The sequence below is a fragment of the Euphorbia lathyris genome, chromosome 8 (assembly GCF_963576675.1).
Source record: "Euphorbia lathyris chromosome 8, ddEupLath1.1, whole genome shotgun sequence".
In the NCBI taxonomy this organism is placed as follows: domain Eukaryota; kingdom Viridiplantae; phylum Streptophyta; class Magnoliopsida; order Malpighiales; family Euphorbiaceae; genus Euphorbia; species Euphorbia lathyris.
This window is the reverse complement of record NC_088917.1, coordinates 34,619,599-34,640,775: the sequence shown is the minus strand read 5'-3', so window position 1 is coordinate 34,640,775 and position 21,177 is coordinate 34,619,599. Positions and strand designations below refer to the sequence as shown.

Below are 21,177 nucleotides of genomic sequence, written 5' to 3'. Positions count from 1 at the left end.
TTTTCATCCTATACATCCATACTTAATTCTTGTGATTTGGTTATGCTAACATACATGATCATTGTTGGTAAGGTTATACTAAAGGTGACTGATTCTGCTTTGGTTCTATGTTGTCATAATTGATAGACGGAATGGTTGATATATGCCTATAGTAAATATGATAGTATATTTTAACGTTGTAAAGGTTTCGTAATTTAGATGGATATACATATTGCACCCAAGTGAGAGATTGTTGAATTAAAATCCACAATATGAGCTTTACATATATAATATAGTAAATTATGAGCTATCATTAGTCCGTTAAATGATTTAATTTAGTTTATGGATCTAAGACATATATACTGGGTATAAGTTTAATTATGTGTAGATACTCAGTTGCAATATACTAATTCTATGATATGTGGATTAATAATTGCACCAACTAGATTTTATCTAGAAATAGAGGGTTATGGTCCTTAGGGCATAAGAAATCTAAATCGACACATTCTCTCATCAAACTGTAGACGTGCTAGTTGCTTCTTATCCTAGAAAGCCAATCAACCAAAGTCGATCTCAATTCCTCTTAATTTGGTGCGTTATGGAATCATATACCCTTCCACTTTTGATCTTAGTGAGATTAACATTGATTTATGATCTTAAGGTTTATGGATCTAATTCCAACATGTAAATGAAGGAAAATCACAAAAAGAGGATGAAGGAATCACCAACGGTGGAACTCTAGAAAAGCCGCCATGGTTGCTTTAGCTTTCTAAGTATGTTTTAAATTCAATATTATTGAATTAGTTGTAACTGAGGTGTTGTTTGATAAATCTGAAATTTAAGTGTTGAAAAACTAATTATTGAATTTTCAATGTTGGATATTATAAGTGTTGAATGTATTAAATGAATGTAATTATTTGATAAATAATAAAAAAAATATTGAATACAAAATATTAGTTGATATTTTTTAACTGAAAAATTTAAATTAAATATTTTTTGATTTTTAACTTAATCCAATAATTTAAGTGTTGAAATAATTATACTTATCAATCAGAATTAAAAGAAATAGGTGTTCAGATTATTCAAATAAGTGATTTTAGTTATTTATTAAAAATGTCTAAGTTATTACTTATCAATTTTAAATGTTAGTATACAAAATTTCTTGATTGTATAAATGTTACATTAAAAAAAAAAAAAAAAATCCTAGTCTGGTGATAGGTGTTAATATGAAATAAAACTTGAAGTGCGTGACTATTTAATCAATTGGAGAATGGAGTTGTTAATGTTGGACCCAGCTTCATTGAGGCCGGAAATACTAAAATGTTGGACCCAGCTGTGTAGAAAAGGTTTGTTTCATTCAGGCCCGAAAATAATAAAATTAAGGATGAAAAAACAAAAATTCGCCGTTGCCGGGGATCGAACCCGGGTCACCCGCGTGACAGGCGGGAATACTTACCACTATACTACAACGACATTCTTGTGCTGTGTTTCTCCGTAAAATATCATGTCCTTTATTTACACAATTTTGTTTTTATTTATTAAGCCCCTACTATATTTGGCCTTCGAACTTCTTTTTACTGCATTTAACATCTTTCGTCCTTTAACAAATTTTGGAAGTAATTGAATAAATATTTACAGAGAGATCTTTCTTTTCTTTTTAATCAAATATTATATGATATATTTTTTTCAATATGTTGTAAAATTTTGATTTTCAACATATAATATTCATTTTATAGTCCCAATTGTATAATAATTTAACACAATTAACTGAGTTTATTATCAATATATGATTTTATTTATTTTTTCATTAAGTTATCAAAATATAAATTTAGGCAGAAGTAAGAAAAAAATGTGACAGAGTGACGGATAATCTTGTCATAAATTAATATAAGATCTATGATTGGATGTTAATTATTAGCTTGAGTTGTTAGTCCAAATGGTTCCATAACATGGTATCAGAAACTCTTGAACCAAACGGTCACAGGTTCGAGTAAACACATAACAGGATGAGCCTTTTTCATTCAAGTTCGTTTTCATGATTTTATTTTTTTTATGCCTTAGCTTAATCCATTAATTGGAGAGAGCAGCCACAAGATTGGATATTTCAAGCAACTTTCTAGTTTTACTTACCTGATTGAAATAAAATTAATGCTGAAGCATTTCTAACTAAGAATAAAGATTCCGGGGGGTTTCAAGCTCTACTGACAGTTTGTTGATTTGGTTAAATTATAGATGACTTACATGGAATGAGATTAGCAGATGATTTTGTCTTCTCATAAAGTAGATGTGCCAATTTTCGGATTCATGTCATGTTAATTTCGGTTAGTATCAGAATAAGTCAATCCTTACCCAATCTAAAAATTATAGTGTCAACATTGAATTAAACTAATCGGACTAGTGTCGATTCCATACCGTGTTTTTAGATCGCATGTAACTTATTATGTAAGTATATATTGGTGACTTTTAAAAATGTAAAAAGATACACAAGGGTGTACTGGGGGCAAGTCTTCCCCTGCCAATTTATTTGGCAAGAGGCCGCTCCTAAGACTCGAACCCGTGACCTCTTGGTCACACGACAACAACGTTTTACCGTTGCGCCAAGTAATAATTATAATTTTATTACTTTTATTAATAATTGTGAAAGGTAAGAACATAAAAGAATATAATAATAATTTTAAATATTCGTATCATGTTCGGATTAGCATGTTAACCCTACCCCAACCCAAAAATTTATGCATCAACCCAAAAATAACATATTACCTACTAAGCTAAACACGAACCCTAAATTGCGTGTCAATTTCATGTCGTGTAACCGGATCATGTATACTTTTGTCATCTCTACCAGCTAGAGAAAAGGTAAGAAGAGAGTAAAAAACACGAGGTAGCTATTTACAAAGTTATAAATCACGAAACTGTCTTTACAAATGCATGAAACCACACGACTTTTATCTGTACTCTTCCCAACCACAAAGGGACAGAAAAGGAAAAAAGAGTGCATAGGACGAATAATATAATTTAGCTTGAGTTAATAATCACAAATCATGATGATCTAGTAACCTTAGGGGCTGGATATCCCCACATTTAAAACTAATCTCAACTGTTTTTTTTAACTAAACCTACTGTATTGTAATGAACCATACCTACTAACTATAGCCAGCTTCTTTGTGTCAACATATTGATCGATGATTGCCCATTCAAAAACTGGGGCAACAAAAATCTGAAATTTATCAGAATCTAGCACCTTCTCATGATATTGGCTACATTTTTCCCAATTTCTTCCTTGGTTTGCTCTGAAACCGGAATATCTCCAATATACATGTCAAAGAAAGCCCCTGTCAAGTTAATATGGAACTCAATATTATTTCACCACTAAATTACTCTTGCTCTGTGTGCGTGCGCTCAAAAAACGACAGCAAGGAGGAGAATTTACTTACTACATAGGTCCTTGCTGTGGACTTCTCCTATCTGATTTCCTCCAACTACATGAATCAAATCACATGCATTATTAGTTATTAGTCATTGTTCTTAGAAGTTTCAATTATTAGGAATAGCAACATACTTTCAGTAATTAGTTTCCCATCAGCTGTTCGTCGAAAATCAACAGTTGTTCCCTGCATATGTTCCATTTGAAGTCAGAACCACCTAAAAAAGAACTTCTAAAAATAATGAAAGATATGAGACTATATTACTAAGAAGCAAAATAATTACTAAGGGTATCGGAATGTCTTTTGTAAATAAAGAACCAAATGTTGTAAGGCAGTTGTAATCAGTGTCCGGGTTTGTCTGGAAATGTCAGAAAAAAAAAATAAGAATGCAAGAACAAGAGTCAATGATATAATATAAGCAATTTAAAGCATGAAACAATTGTCAAATGTTTACCTTCAGTAAGCGGTTGCGAAGAGATTTCTCAAAAGCACTGCAAGCACATAAAACTAAGCACATAAATAGGAATGATGATGCCTTGTTTCAGCTAACTGTCACATCGTGAGCATCTATGATTTTAAGTATCATGCTGGAGAGCATATGAGATGCCAATCAAAATGATCCTTGTTTAAGAAAAAGAGGCTTTGAATTTGAGGATATGCTAAGATTCAAACATTCAATTAGGACCTCTGAATCCTGTTATACCCACTTTACCATTGAATTACTGCAAATGATCTCAACTCTAAGATCCTCATTTTATACTTTTCCCACATAAATCACTCTTAAGACATTTGCCGGAGTAAGAACCAAAATCTCTCTCTTTTTCTTTTTCAAGTATAAATTGAAACAAAGTATTGACTTACTCCTTCACAGAATTGATTTTCATCCCATTGCAGTTAATGACAAGCCGAACAGTCATGCCTATATCCTCCCTGCAGCAAACTCATAAAACATTATAAAAACGGAGAGAGCAAAATTCTAAAAAGTAAAATTTTCGTACTTCAGAGACATGGAATGGAAGTCCAAAACTATGAATGTCAATAGTCCCTCGGTAGATGTCGGGAATTAGCTAGATAGAGTCCACTAAATAATAGACCAGAGCAAAGACATCTTTTGAAATGAGCTTATTTGCTAACTGCTTCACTAATTTACTTCCGTGCCCATTTCTCCAAATTATAGCACCTTAGAAAATCAACTTCCTAAGTATGTCACTTAACGCATAGAAGAATAGACAACTAAGAAGAATAATCATGACCTGAAATTTGTCAGATAAATGAAATCTCTCTAGGTGGACAAAATTGAATAGTAATTAATATATGCAAATAATTTTGAGATGGAAAAAATTAACAAGAATTATCCAGAAATTTTCATTATTTTGATTTGTACACTATTATCATAAAAATAACAATGAGCAAACATAAAGTGGGGAAGCAATAGCAATAATATGTGGAGCAAATCAGAGCTAATATACCTGAGAAGATCCTTATAAAAGTTGTGGCATTTACTTAATTCACCTTCTGGGACAGAAGCATATTTTGAGCCCAATTTCTTGCACATAGAGTTAGGATGAATATCTACAGAACATAACAAGTGTAACTGAATATAGAGCTCAATTGTCCAAAATCTTGTGAAGCTAAAAGTAGGAGGACTTACAAAATCCAAATGCATAGACCTTTAGAGACTTTATTTTGATTATTCTCATAGTTCTTGATCCAGTTCCAACAAGGACCTGAAATGCAGGTTCTATTCAAGAGGGCGGGCAAATTACCAAAAATGGAACACTGTAGGTAAGAGATGGAGTCATGCATAAGAACGTAAAGTTACTCTGACTTTGTGAACATCTGATGCTAAGAAGTTCTAAATGAAACTAAACAATGGAAATGAAATGAAATGATCATACCAAATAACAGTAACACATGAAAGGACTATCATAATACTACATCTTTGAAAAGATAAAACTTAGCAACTCCCCTGCCAAAAGCTATTTTAAAGAATGATGCTTCTCAGATGTTTCAATAGTATGTGTTGTGTATCAAAAGGAAGTCTACTAATGAAACCAGATAGAGAGAGAATCAGTGGCTACGCTAAGGAGATTTTGTGTTTACCTCCGAAGTTATATTGGATTTGTTCTCTCCAGCTAAATTGTTGTCCAACATCATTGGAAACTCGATGCCAGTTTTTGGCTCAACTGCATGTCTTGTCCAGTTTAAGTCATGAAATGCTAGGCTTGAACATCCATGGCGTGCAACTTCACAAGGTCTTTGGTCCATGGATGCTGGCAGTCGTACATCACCATTCTCCGAAGGAACAGCTAACACCTTTGAAGATCTGAAACTACACAAGTATATAAGTGTTGGGTAGTAAAAGGACAGCATAAAGTATAAGAAACTTGAGCTAAACTTGTGCAAAATTATGAATATTCATCAACTATCATGACTCACAAGTTGTCAAATGGTGGTACCAGAGCAGAAGCTAATGAGAGCACAGATAATGACTGAAGTCTTTCAGCTTCTCTGTGAAGGAGCCTTATCATGAAACTTGAAATCTTACCAAAAATTTGAGGAGAAGAAAATTCTCGTCTTGAATTAGAGCCAAACCGAAACCCAATAAGGTTATGCCTAGTGGAAGTAATATTCTTCATTTGTACAGGACATTGATTACTCCCAGGTCTTAGTCCATGTTGATTGCTTGAAAGTTGCTGGCTCAAATTTGAACTGGATGCACTAGTAAACCAGAAAAGTAAAGCACCTGCAAGCTTCGACATGCAAATAAGAGCTTCCTGAAAAGCCATACTACCAGGGATATATAAGAATCTGGATTGGCGTAGAGAATTGTCTACAAATGGACTTAGATGGGAAAATATATGACCCCCATCATTTGGTGATAGCAGGGGCTCTCCAGGCATGATATATGAAGATCTATCATCAAGATTCATGAAAAACAGCCAATTATTCCGCATAATACTTTTTCAGTGTACCCAAGTCCCCAAATTTAGAAGCCTCAACTTTTATAGCGACAATCAACGAGAAACACAAAATATCTGCAAAAAATATATATATAATGAGTTCACTGCTGCAGCACCTCCTACAGACAATCAGATCAATATCATGTATAATGCTTGAATTCTCAATTCATATGCTATTTTATTGACTGTATCCTTAAAACACTAGTTAACAGAATGTTATTGCCTACATCATTAAGATCGCCATTTGCACGATAATTATGTTATAACTCAACAATGGAACCTGCAGTTTTCTGTTCAATTGGTTTCATGGAATTAGAGATCAATGAATCCTTCCAAATAGAACTCATTCAATAGTGCATAAGCAAATTATAGACTTGAAATGAGGCATCAAACAAGTAAACAAAATGTCAATTCCATGAAACAAACTTAATTTGATCACAATAACGAGGACTCAACCAACAGAGCTAGAAGACAAACGAACAATGAATCACACAAAGTAACTTTCTCAGAAGCACAACATAGTATAAAATATACAACAGTTTTCATAGAAAAGAAATAAGCAACATATGTAGCTTTAGATCATACAAAACATGTAGCTCAACAAGAATCATGCAATACACTAATTAAATGAAGCTCAATTTTTCATTATTCCACCTCATTGACAAAGCTGACATTTTTACATGGCTCTAATGAGAATTACCAATCAAAAAGCCAGAGGAAAAAAAAAGGAAAACTTAAAGCTATCTTTTGAACTTAACTTTCATTGGAAGAAAAAAACGAAACGATCAACAGCATACCTGGTATAAATTAAAACAAAAGAAATCCAATGGAGGAAATAGGGAAAGCAATGATAGGGTTCGAACTTTTTGTTGATATTCCTGCAGTTGCTTTAAGAAAATAAAAAGGATACCATTAGATTGTGAAGGTGAAATGGAATATTCTTGATTTGGGAAAATAGGCTTTCAAAAAAACTGCAGAGAAACAAACCAATTCGGAATGCGGTGACGCCGTCTCTCTCTCGCCTTTTCCGCCGATTTATTCTGATGGATGGCGGGGAAGCAATAGAGAGAGAGAGAGAGTATTGGACTTTGGTTCTCCAATTCTGCACTTTCTTCTGTTCTTTTCATGTTTTCTTCATTGACCATTATGCCCTTCAATTGGTACTTTACATGGATGTTGCCCCTGCTTTTTAATCCACGTGCGCTCCGCATGAAAAACTTGCACCATTTTTCTTTTCTTTTTTCACCTAATAGCACTTCCTCTTACGTGAAAAACTTGCACCATTATTCTTTCTAAAAAATAATATTAATAATTTGCCTCTTACCATATTTCCAATAGACTCTTGCTCCATTTTTTAAAAAGAAATAGGGTTTAGGTGTAAACAATGAATTAATACTTTTTTTTTAAATGTTAGGTGGCGATTTTGGCCATAGTTCAATAGCTTAATATTGAGTATGAGCAACAATATACTATTTGACATTGTTTTATTCAATATTAAGTTGATTTTTTTTTATCATAATTAAAGTGATTTTATCTACATTTAAGTTTAATTCAAAACACCTGAGTTAACATTAATTAATTGATAACTTGTGGAAAAATCCTTGATCGGAGCACTTTCCTGTGAGGCGCCGTTGGGATCAGCCGGGGACACTCCGATGCCAAAGTCAGTAATATTTCTGAGAATAAACTGTAAGCACAAAAGTAGAGAATCAGTAAGTGTACCTCAATAGCTTGGGAGGCAAGCTATTTATAGTCATGTAGTTGTAACTCTCGGTAACTAGAAAGTCTCCATTAATGCCTCATTAATGGCGGTTACTGATCTTATTCAAGTATGACCGTTAGCTCATTAATGGGTTATTAGTTGCCTTTATTGGGAATCGGCTTGGCCGTTCCTTGGGCATATCGATGTTTGACGGCGGGTCTCCCAAGGCGTTTGACCGTCTATGGCGTGTTGATGAATCTGTAGATCCGCCACCTATGAGTCTTGCTTTATACGTCATCTGGAGATTCGTTGGTGGATCTTTATCCATAAGAGTATTGATGGCGGATCCTTCATTCTTTGTCTAATTATCCTTTTTCCCCATGTATGATATTTGGATGTTATGGAGATATAGATGAACAGTCATGTCATTACTCATCTTTAATTGCTATCAATTCTCCATTAATCCCAACATTTATCCTTGAAACCCTCAGAGTTGGAGTATTCGAACAGTCAAATCTTTATTCCCCTTTAATGGCTATTAATTGTCATTTAATTGTATTTATTCTCATTCATGGATGGTAATAAAGACGCCTTTTGGTATTCTTAGATCTGTCAAGGCGTATGTACGCTCTCCTTGAGAACAATGGCGGGTCTCGTCATGGTCCACGTGGCATGACATAATGCTAAAGACTCATTCATTTTCCTCATTATTTGCATATTCACCCCTGCATTAATCCTGCATTAATTATCATTAATTCCACATTAATCATGCATAAATATCTCTTTTAGAAGGAATAATGGTTTGCCATTATTTCTATTAATTTTCCCTTATTCCTTATTGAAGAATAATTTGGGTTGTTATCAGAAGCCCCCCTAAAGGTATAAAAAGCTCTTTAGGGCTGTCTAGATGGTGTTTTATTTTTCTATCTTGGAGGAAAGTGGACCCGCCCTAGATGGGATCATATATGGATATGATGCACATTTAGGGGTTTTTTTCTTCTTCGTGGATAGGTGGTCAGCTGTATCCATTGTTAGCCTCTAGGGGCTTCTTGAGAGTTATATTTCTTTTAGAAATGGAATAACCCGCCCTTTATGGGACCATTTGTTCCTACCGCATAGGATTATGATTCGCCTTAGGGACTTTAGTTCTGCCATATTGAGGAGAATGACCCGCCCTTAGGGATCAGTAAGAATGATCAGCCATTTAGGTACTTTTACGCATTTTGTGGAGGGTTTTGGCACTCTAGGCACTTGCCTTTTTAGCCTTTATCCATTTGTGAAGGCGAGACTTCGTTATTTCTATGATGAAGACGAGGATTCATTACTTTGATGAAGACGAGGCTTCATTGTTTGGATGAAGACGAGGCTTCATTATTTGGATGAAGACGAGGCTTCATTGTTGGATGGAGATGAGGATTCATTACTTGGATGAAGACGAGGCTTCATTATTTGGATGAAGACGAGGCTTCATTATTTGGATGAAGATGAGGCTTCATTGTTTGGAGATGAAGATGAGCCTTCATTACTTTGATGAAGACGAGGCTTCATTATTTGGAGATGAAGACGAGGCTTCATTACTTTGATGAAGACGAGGCTTCATTATTTGGAGATGAAGACGAGGCTTCATTATTTGGAGATGAAGACGAGGCTTCATCGTTTGGATGAACCCTTTTCTTTCCAAAACTATTTTTACTAATGCATTATATCTTTTAGCAAGTAACTTTTTAGAATCTGGTTTAGGATTTGTTTGATTGTTTAGGGCAGGTGGCCAGCCGTACCCCAATGTGTGAACCTTTTTTGAAGGCTAGAAGCTTTTATTCCTGGTGAGGAAGTTAAGCTGCCCCAGGTGATCGATTGTTTCCTATCTTTGAGGTAAATCGATCCGCCAACAGGTCTTAATACTCTCCTTTTGAGAAGAATACTTGAGGGTGTAAAGATCTCACGTCTGAAAAAATTTTAACCCGTCCCTGACGGCGATCAATCGTTTCCTATCTTTGAGGTAGATCGATCCGCCACTAAGATTATTGTTCTCCTATCTTTGAGGAGAAAGTTTAGGGTGTAATTTTCTCATGTTTGAGATAATTTTAACCCGCTTTTGATGGTGACCAATATTTTTCCTGTCTTTGAGGAGAGAGTTGAGCTCATTTGAAAGCTCTTGAGGGTCTGTGTTTCTTATCTTTGTGGAAAGGGGATCCGCCCATGATGGGGATCAATTGTCCTATCTTTGAGGTAATTGATCCGCCTGTGGAACTTTTCATTCGCCAGCCACTAGGCGTATATAACCTCTTTGATTCATCTGCCTTCTTCAGCTTTGCTATTTCTTCTTCTATAGAATTTGGAAAGATATAGAACAAAACTAGGCAAATGAATATAAGAAGTATGGCGAGAAAGAATAAATTATAAAATATAGGATACTATAACAGTTTAATGCACATATAAGAATACGTAAAAATACTGATTTTTAGGCCCATGGTTCCGTCTTTTCTGAGCAACTAGAACCGCATCCTCAATGCTATTTAACTTATGAGTAATCACATCTGGGCTTACTCCTGTGGGGATCTCATTCTCCCATGCAAATACGTTTTCAGACTCAATGAGAACTTTCGTAACATCCTCCTTGATCTCAGGTTTTAATCCTTTGGCGATCCGCACCCACTTTCCATTAGCAATAAGGAACATTTCTGTGTCGCCCAAAGCTGTAGTGATAAGTTCATCTTCCTCACCTTCGTCATCTTTGAATTGTGGGCGGATCGATAATGACGCCGAGTAGGTCTCTTCAGCCACCTTTTGGTTCCCACTAATCATTACTCCTCCTTTGCTGGTGGGAATGTACATTGCCAAACGACAGGTGGAAATTAGGGCTGCAACCTCTGAGATGAACGGTCGCCCAAGAATGATGTTATAAGCTAATTGTCCATCCATAATAGAGAACTCCAGATCACCAATCCACGCTTGATCATTATCCGCCAGCTTGAATTCCAAAGTTACCTGGCCCTTGGTCCGAATAGTGTGACCTGTCACTCCCATGATGTCAACAATGGTTGTTTCTATTTGGATCGGATCAACCTCTAGTTTGGCGAATGCACCTCTGGTGATGACATTGCAAGAACTGCCCGTATCTACCATGACTCGCTTCATTTCATCTCCCATCCTTCAATCGTCAACGCATCTGTATGTGGAGAGATTATTGGACCTGATTCTCTAAAAAGGGCAATTGAGGGATGCTTTATCCAGAGTGGATATTTTTACTTTTTTCACGGGTGGCTGATACACTGGTCCATCTGCTATGACATTAATGACACTTTTGAATTTCTTTCTGGGATCTATCTTCTGCTTGTCGTCTTGTTATTTGTTATTCTGGACAAATCTATCTAGTTTTCCAGCTCCCAGCAAGCTTCAAAATGTGGTGGCCATTTCTTCTATGGAACCTGTAATACGCTTTGGCGTTTCTTCCAACGGTTACATGCTCCCCTCCTTTGGGTTCGGGATATGTAATGTCCCGTTTATATTGCACTCTTCTCCTTTATATTGTGGCAAGTTGGAAGCTTTAAACCTTCGGTCCGCCTCGTACCACATGATCCATGCTATGAATGGCAAATTGCTGTTAACTGGATGGGCATACCTTTCTGCATTGTTCTCTCATCTATCTAGAGCGGCATGCACTCGCCTTTCAATCTCATCATCTATGTGTTCAGTGGTGGCGAAGTCGGCTCTTGATTTTGATCTCGATCATGTTGAGGTGATTCTTGGAACTATGGTTTGACGCGGATGGATGTTGTCACAACCACTGGAGCTATTTTATCTAGCTTCGAATATCTTGTCTCCGCATCCTTCAACATTTTGCTAACATAATAGATGGGGAACTGTTGACCTTCTTCTTCTTGAATAACCACGGTGCACATAGCTTTATCCATGACAGATTGATACAAATGCAGGTCTCCCCTTCAGATTGGTCTGCTCATCAAGGGTGGTTCTGCTAAGAATTGTTTTATACCTTGATATGCTTGTTGACAATCTTTCTAGTATGGTGATCCGCCCGTTCAACCTCTGGATCTTTCTCACCCATTGTGGGGCTTTCATTTAGGCGCTCTTTTCACCTTTCTCCTCGTAGGGCTTTTATTTAGGCGCTCTTTTCGCCATTTGCCTCGTAGGGCTTTTACTTTATCTGGATTTGCTCTAACTCCTTTTTGGCTAATGACGTAGTCAAGGAATTTTTCTAAAGTGACTTCGAATGTACACCTCTCTATGTTGAGCTTTACTTTTCATGCCAATGTTTGGCGCTAGTTGCAGTATTAACGATTCCCTTGTACTTGTGGGTTAGTACTGAAAGAACTCCAGAAGTGGGGCATATCCTGTCCATTATTAAAAGATTGTGGTAAGGCATAAAATCTATATTCACTTACCTTGGGGATCAATGACTTGATCCATGGAACTGACTTCATAGTGAAAGACTATTTGCATTGACCTTTGTTGGCAAATATCATGTACGATGCAATGTCTCTTTATGGAATTCTTAGTTCATCTTGGAATCAATTTAGTAATTCCTTTACGTTGGTTCCTGACTCTAGAATGAACTTAGTCAAAGGACAAAACCGAGTAAATATTATATGTCAAACAAATTCATAATAGAATCTTATTCATGCTTGTGTTAATAATACCATATATAACGGTCATAACCATAAAGATTACTATTGCACATGAATATCATAATGAATTCTTAATAAATAACCATAATGAAAATGGTTTAAGAACAATGTCCTTTTGTATTTCAATGCGCATTAATATCCAAGATAGCATATTTATTTTAAACATCATAAAAGTTATGACATTCTATATTGGGTAAGATATCTTACATAGTTGCTATTTACTTGCAATTAATATTGTGCATTCATGCATTAATGGCATTCAGAGATCATTAAGGCCTCATTTGAATGAGGTGTAATTAAAGTAAGGTAAGTGATGATTTAATAATATAGTTACATATAAAATTAATCTTATATCCTTTCATTTGTATAAATAAAATAAAAGACAAAGGGTAATTTTGGAAGAAAAAGACATGTACCATGATTCTCCTTCAATTTGGGATGTAAGGAAAATTACCTAAAATTCACCCTCACATACCTTCAACTGCCATCATCCAAATAATCTTTAAAGAACGCTCATGTATAGCCAAAGAACTTTGCATAAAATAATGTTCTCATTCGAAACTGATACTTGCACTATTTTGTAGTTAGCTCAGGGTATGAAAGTTTCGTTTATCCAATTTGGTAATTCATCAGTCCATAATGCATTTAATAGTTAGGGACAATTACATGATAATCACAAATAGATTCAATATGTTCAAGTTTCTTACGTTGGTAAAAGAAATTCTAACAATGTCAGATAAACAGTTTTTATTATGAATAAACACATCCTTGTAAAAAAGGGAATGAAATAACTGTTTGACAAAACAATATTCAAAAATATGAATTTCTGATATTAAAAGTACTATATATGAGAAAAGCCATACATAGATGGTGAATTGTATAAGAAAAACCAAATATGATTTTTTTATAATTTCTTCTAATAGTTATATGCATGTTCATCCAAAAGACTGATCAGACCTAAATCATCTGTAATTACACGAGCCTTTTATGATATCTTAATATTAAGTGATAAAATCACATTGAATGGATGAATTTTTTTATAAAATTCCAAGATTACGGATCTTATACATGCATCTTGTACTAATTCAATGATAATGACATATTATACTTGTCATGCATAAAAATATAAGGCATATTGAGCATGCAAGATTTAATGAAAGATTTATGCCTATTACTTTATCTTTCACAATTTATTAGATTTATCATAATAACATGTAATGATATTCATAGCACTTTATAAGAGTGAAGGATCTCAATTTTCTTTAATTAAAAATGGAATAAGAAAGGGGAGGAAACTTATCTTTTTCGTCATAAAATTCCAGATTTAATGTAGAAAACTCTTTCCCACCAATATATTGGGAACTGTATCTTTGGATAGATTTGTTTGTACTGATTGAGCCAAGGTTTGAGATTGAGATTTTTGTTCCGTCGACTCCATTATTTTGTTCTTTGTGAAACTCTATACAATCAAGATTTTGTGATCTTCTGTTTGTTAGAGATCCACGCTCACCGCACCAATTGATAACTTGTGGAAATATCCTTGATCGGAGCACTTCCATGTGAGGCACCGTTGGGATCGGCCGGGGACACTCCGACGCCAAAGTCAGTAATATTTCTGAGAATAAACTATAAGTACAAAAGTAGAGAATCAGTAAGTGTACCTCAATAGCTTGGGAGGCAAGCTATTTATAGTCATGTAGTTGTAACTCTCGGTAACTAGAAAGTCTCCATTAATGCTTCATTAATGGCGGTTACTGATCTTATTCAAGTATGACCGTTAGCTCATTAATGGGTTATTAGTTGCCTTTATTGGGAATCGGCTTGGCCGTTCCTTGGACGTATCGATGTTTGACGGCGGGTCTCCCAAGGCGTTTGACCGTCTGTGGCGTGTTGAGGAATCTGTAGATCCGCCACCTATGAGTCTTGCTTTATACGCCATCTGGAGATTCGTCGGTGGATCTTTATCCATAAGAGTATTGATGGCGGATCCTTCATTCTTTGTCTAATTATCCTTTTTCCCCATGTATGATATTTGGATGTTATGGAGATATAGATGAACAGTCATGTCATTACGCATCTTTAATTGCTATTAATTCTCCATTAATCCCAGCATTTATCCTTGAAACCCTCAAAGTTGGAGTATTCGAACAGTCAGGTCTTTATTCCCATTTAATGGCTATTAATTACCATTTAATTGTATTTATTCCCATTCATGGATGGTAATAAAGACGCCTTTTGGTATTTTTAGATCTGTCAAGGCGTATGTACGCTCTCCTTGAGAACAATGGCGGGTCTCGTCATGGTCCACGTGGCATGACATAATGCTAAAGACTCATTCATTTTCCTCATTATTTGCATATTCACCCCTGCATTAATCATGCATTAATTATCATTAATTTCACATTAATCATGCATAAATATCTCTTTTAGAAGGAATAATGGTTTACAATTATTTCTATTAATTTTCTCTTATTCCTTATTGAAGAATAATTTGGGTTGTTATCATTAATTTTAAAAAAAAATCCAACCTTAACTTAAGCTTTCTCAAAGAATTTTTTGTAGTCATTAAAAAAAAAAGTGATTTTACAGTACTTTTTTTTAGAAAATTTTAGAGTACTTTTAATGAACTTATTTGATAATTTTGTTTTACATTCTAGTTTTCTTTATAAAGATGAGTATTTACGTTTAATTAATTTAAATATGCTGTATATAATCATTAGTAATTAGTTATTTTGAACATTTTTATGGTATGGATTCGGTTGACCAAGACAGAAATTAATGTATATGCAGTTATAGGAAATTAAATCTTGTTGAAATGACAAAGTTAATTAATTTGGAAATCACAACCTTGAGATTTACTTATTTATTAAATAATTTGGTTGGGCTAAAAAGGAAGAAAAGACAGATCATTGTATTCTGTTTGTGGGGTTGGAATGAATTCAATACTTCCAAAACTAATACTAAGGAATGTATCTCAACTATGCATACCATCTAAATACATTAAATTATTATTATATCTTTCTTTTGGACCTACTTTGCACATGTAAATATTTTGATATTCAAGTTAGAAAGATGATAAAGAAGGAGGTGTTGCATTTTTTTAAGAAGAAAGAAACTTCCATTTCGGTAAGGCATTGCAAGCAAACGGAGGAGGGTAGCAATAGCATGAGTCGAACAATTTGCAGACCGTTTAACAAAACTGACAGTACTATTACATATATCTTTAATCAAGGATTTACAATCACCAAGTACAACTCCAAAGAAGGAATGAGACATAATAGACTAGGTTATCACTTGACTTAAGAGTTGAGAGTATGTTTCAACAACAATTTTACTCCACCTATTTTTCTTAACCCAACTCAAAGCCTCTCTACGGAAAAGGGCTTCTGCCAACAGTGGATCAAGAGGACATCGGGGGCTTCCATTAGCTGCAGGGTTGAGGGCGCAGTAGCAGAAACACAAAATTGGGCCTACTTCCACAGTGACAAGAAGGTTGTAGCACGACTAAACATAGTAGGGGCAGGAGAGGATGTTTTATTCCAAACAATATCATTGTGGTTCATCCAGAGTATCCAACAAATCGTTGTTGTTGTTTGCACCTATTTGAACCATTAACGAAAGACCAGAAATCCCTAAAAGAAGAGAACAACACATTGACATCACCATACGATGTGAAATTCCACAACTGGTTAGCATAATCACACCCTACAAGCACATGGAAAATACTTTCGCTTGGTTTAACACGTACTGGTCAAATATCAGCAATATTAACATGCCTTGAGTTAAGCATAGACAGAGTCGGTAAGCAAGCTGTCAAAGCATGCTCGAGGAGGTTATTGAATTTTGGAGGGGTAGATAAACTCTATACTGAGCTCCAACTAACTAATATATTCGGATAAACAGCTCCTGGACTGTCATTCATACCCATAAGCTTCAAGTATCCATTCTTCATGTTATAACAGCCCTTCGGATCTTAGCACCAGTACCAAAAGTCATTAATACTTCTATTGTTCAGAGGAATTCGATAAATTAAATGGCTACCGGGTGCAGTAAACACGATAAAGATGAATATGTCGTCCCACTGATTCCCCACCACCGATTTCTAATTGCTCACATTCTCCAAGACCAAATCATCCTCGCGTACAGTTTCCATATAAGGATTCAAGGGATCTGATAGCCAAGGATCAGTCCAAATATTGATCCGGACCCCAGGTCCAACTAAGCAACAAGTACCCAACTTTATCAAATCAGAGGCCTCCATAATGTTGCACTAGATATAGCTCAAGTTGTTTCCAACAGAAGCATTCAACAAGGACGAGTTGGGATAAAGCGTGCTTTATAAACCCGGGCCACAAGGGATGATGGGTTGGTGAGAAATCTTCATCCCTATTTCGCAAGAAGTGCCAAATTAAATTGGTGAAATTTGCAGACCCCATTCCTCTAAGTTTCTTAGGAACACACAACTTGTCCCAAAACTTCCACCGAATTCCTTTTCGCTCAATCCCATTTGAACCCCACCAGAAATAGTTTAACATTTTCTCAAGATCATAGCACAACAATTGTGGTAGTAGAAACATCCCCATTACATAAGTCGGGACAGCTTGTAGCACAGATTTAATCATAATCTCTTTACCGATCCTAGAGAGAAAGTGAGACAAACAGTAGGCCTAGATATTCCCCAGGCTCATAAGCATGTGACACACTAAAGAAAGAACTCAAAGAATGACAAGTCTGCATAAAGCAATTTATACTGAAAGAAATAAAGGACTTGGAGAAATTGATCTTTTTCTATGAAGACCGTTCACAATCTACTAGACAATCATGAATAACCACACCTTCCCCAGGGAAACTCTAAAAATAGATAGTTATCATCCGCAAAAAAAAAAAAAAAGTGAGACAAAAGAGGGGCGTAACGAGAAATACGACAACCATGTATAAGGCCTCGACTCTTCAGGCTAGAAAGATAAGTAGATAGCCGATCTGAACAAATTAGGAATATGTACTATGAAATTGGACCCCCTTGATGGAGCCCCTCTGTACTAATGTTTTTTTATGGAAGCATTGGTATTTTACTACTTGAATTAGTGAATTTCTCTTATTATTACATATTCCATTATTCTTCTTGCCTTTACTTGGTCTGGGAACCTTATAACCATAAAAGACCACAAACTTAATTAATACCTATCCAATGTTGTTCTTCAATTTTAAAGTTTTTCTTCATCTCTTCTGCAATTGAATATACTTCATCTCTTCGATTTACTTGGTCTAGGATTAAGTTGTAAATGATTAGAGATAAATTGAGGAAACAGATCCTACATCCTTGGAAATGGGTGGAGATAGAGATAGAAATGAAGGAGAGGTGTCGTGAGGACTCATAGAGAAAGAGAGGAACTAGAGGAGAGAGAGAGAGTGTGTGAATTTTGTTGTTAATGAAAAATAACTATGATCAACTTTCAGTCAAATATTCACGTCATTCTTTTTCTACGGTGTGACTCAAAAAATTTCTAATTGCTAATGATGCAATCCATAAACTTGAGTTTGTAAACTTTTAAAACACACGTCTGCATTTGCAAATGGAGCAAATCACAAGTATTTTTTTTAATTTCCTTATTTATTTATTTATTTTTTTAGCATTTCTTAAGTTACTTAGGATCATTTTGATTTTTCTTTCTAACCTTAAAACTTTATTTAAGCATGGTCCAAAAACTAGCATGTCATGTGGTAAAAAGAAAAATTATTTTCTTATGATTTTAGTTTTAAATTTTACTTGAATTAAAAAAAAAAGTTGATAAAGTTTTACATCACTAATGTCTTTGGGAGCTTGAAAAAGTACAAAACTATGCTATCATTAGGGTGAAAAGTTAAATTTTTGAAAAAAAAAAAGAGTTGTGGGTTTTACATATTTTTCTGTAATTAAGGTGGGAGTTAATTAGGAGAGAAAAAAAATCTTGCTCTTAGTCACTACCCGTAAAAAAAAAGCTCCACTTAGGTAACCCACTTCAACTCCCTGGGCTTCTAGCCATTTTGTGTCACTCATATCTCATCTTTTTTATTTTGATATCATGTATTGTGTACTTATCCCACCATTTTTTAAATCCCCAATACATCTCACTTCTCCTAGTTTCTTTTATTTGTATATCCCATTCTTCATTCTTTTCATTTTCTTTGTTTCTCTCTTATTTGTGGTTTTTTTATTAGGGATTTGAAGATGCTTAGGAAAACCATATCCACTGCCATCATTAAGAAGGAGAAGCAAAAGCTGACTGAAACAAGCACTGACTTTGTAGAGATGGCCAAACTCTTCAAACATCTTTTTACCTTCTTTAATGAGACCTCCATTTGACGATATGCGTTATTTTTGTCACGTCCGTGTCTAAATTTCTAGAATTTATATTAGTATATATTATAATTATTGGGTGTGTGAAGTTAATTTGGTACTATAGTAAAAGTTTGGAGTTAATTTGATGGTTTTAGATGTAAATTAAAAGTTTAGAATAATTTTTAAAAGATTATATAAAGATGGAGGACCAAACTGGATATTCGCCAATATGATGTCATATATGCAAAGAGGTGCGGAGAACAAGATCATTATCTGTTTTTTTTCTTTTCATTTCTTTTTCTATTTTTTTTATTCATCAGTTTTCTCTGAACCTTTCTCCACCGTTTCTTTGATTTACGAATATTCGACCGTCCAAATCACTTGAAATTAAAACCATAGCATTCTTATATATAGTTCTAAGTCCTAACCGAAGAGTTTTTGAGTTTCGGCAGTGTTTGGAGGGAAACGTCTTAGACATAATTTATAGGAGAATTGAACGGGTCTGTTTTCTTCAATTAGTAGCCAAGGTAAGTAACTATCAACTATATTTTGAGTTTTATATATATAAATATATATATAATCAAAAAAGTTCCAGAAATTGATATTTTAGGGTTATGCAGGAATTTTGTAAAATTGAGAATTTTTATGATTTTGCTTTTATTGTGAAATTCTGGAATTATGGTTCAAATGAAGCTATTGATTATGCTTCTATGTGAATTTCAGATTTTACTTGATTATGTTGATTTAAGGCTTAATTTGGTTGATTTACATATATATACATATATGTTTTTGGTTTCAATGTATATATATATATATATATGGAATAAAATGAATTTGATGATTTCTTACGAATTGGTTTTGGATTGAGAAATCTGTTGCGGTTATTGTTGTTATTATTTTGGATTGAAATCCATATATGATTTTTATGAGTTGTGATATTTCGAAAGATTAAATGGTTTTGTCCATCTAGGATTGCCCGGGGTAGGAGTTGTATTTGTAAGACCATATCTAATGGCGATATGGCCAGAGTGCACGGCTGGTAGTCCTAACTGTTAGGCAAGGAACGAGATATAAATGAGATATCTCGATATTGTTATGATTGATGTTATGATCTACACGGGTGGAATTCGAGGATGGATACACATACACAAATTTTATTTTATGAACTTAAGTTTTGAGATTGTTTTATAAGGTTTTGATGATTATATTATAAACTTAAGTTTTGAGTATATTTTATAAGGTTTTGATTAAATCTCTTTATAAATGTATATATGTAGCTATGTTAAGTAAAGTTGGTTTTTATAGTTGATAATTCCTTACTGAGATTTTTGTCTCATTTTTTTTAAATGTTTTAATGTTTTTAGGTGATAAAGTACAGGATATAGAGAAAGTTACCGACCGTTTAGGCGATGTTTGGAAGTTGGCTGCTTATTGTTAGAATTATGGTTAGAACTTTAGTATTTAATTGTAATATTGGTAAATATGTTGAGGCTTTAATGTAATAGGAATATAGATTTGTTTAGAATATACGTCTAATATGAATACCTAGAAAAGTGATATTTATAATTTGGAGACTCTTAAGTATTGATTATGATCTTTCTATTTCACGCCCGATGCCGATTGAGGTCGTCTAGGGTCGGGTGTGACAATTTTGCTCAGTCCCATTTGATTTTACTAGATGCATTTAGACCAATTTGAAGAAGGTACGACTTGACATAGTGGTGAAGAAGCTCTTGTAGGCTGGATGGTTCAAAGGCTTTGTACAAGTGCATTAACCATTTTACAAGGAACTAACCATGGAGTCCTTATTGAAGATAAACTGAAACTTAGAGAATAAACAAAGTAGAATAGAAGAGAAAAATGGATTGTTTACTGATGAGTATTTTTCATATCTTCTATATATAATATAAAACAGTAACGATGGAGCTGAAGTGTCACTTCCTCCTTTTTTACTGATAAAAAATATAATATATTAACTTTAGTTATATTATTATATTTATTTATAAAAAATTATTTTATTCGTACTATATCTAAGAGTTCTACATAATTTAAATTAATCCCTAAAATCTCTCTAATTCTCTGCATATCTATATCTAAAAGTTCTACATAATTTAAATTAACCCCTAAAATCTCTCTTTTTTTT

At 34.4% G+C, this 21,177-nt stretch overlaps 1 protein-coding gene and 1 non-coding gene across 4 annotated transcripts; both read right to left on the bottom strand.

Annotated features, from left to right (window-relative positions):
• Positions 1 to 1,380: 1,380 nt before the first annotated feature.
• TRNAD-GUC (transfer RNA aspartic acid (anticodon GUC)) lies at positions 1,381 to 1,452 on the bottom strand. Its single transcript has one exon. It is a non-coding gene; the product is annotated as a tRNA-Asp (tRNA).
• A 1,413-nt stretch (positions 1,453 to 2,865) lies between these two features.
• Positions 2,866 to 7,490, bottom strand: LOC136203079 (fatty-acid-binding protein 2). Of its 3 annotated transcripts, none has more exons than XM_065994129.1 (12): positions 7,355 to 7,490; positions 7,165 to 7,254; positions 5,844 to 6,442; positions 5,508 to 5,736; positions 5,056 to 5,131; positions 4,874 to 4,976; positions 4,266 to 4,334; positions 3,859 to 3,895; positions 3,688 to 3,762; positions 3,539 to 3,590; positions 3,414 to 3,458; positions 2,866 to 3,311 (listed from the first exon to the last, which is right to left on the bottom strand). In XM_065994129.1, exons 3-12 carry the CDS (start codon positions 6,359 to 6,361, stop codon positions 3,214 to 3,216), a joined length of 1,302 nt encoding a protein of 433 aa, XP_065850201.1. In that variant the 5' UTR covers positions 6,362 to 6,442; positions 7,165 to 7,254; positions 7,355 to 7,490; the 3' UTR covers positions 2,866 to 3,213. The 3 variants fall into 3 exon arrangements, with proteins under 3 accessions (XP_065850201.1, XP_065850203.1, XP_065850202.1); XM_065994131.1 differs by having other exon boundaries at positions 5,508 to 5,730; XM_065994130.1 differs by having other exon boundaries at positions 7,165 to 7,245; positions 7,355 to 7,484.
• Between the last annotated feature and the right edge of the window lie 13,687 nt (positions 7,491 to 21,177).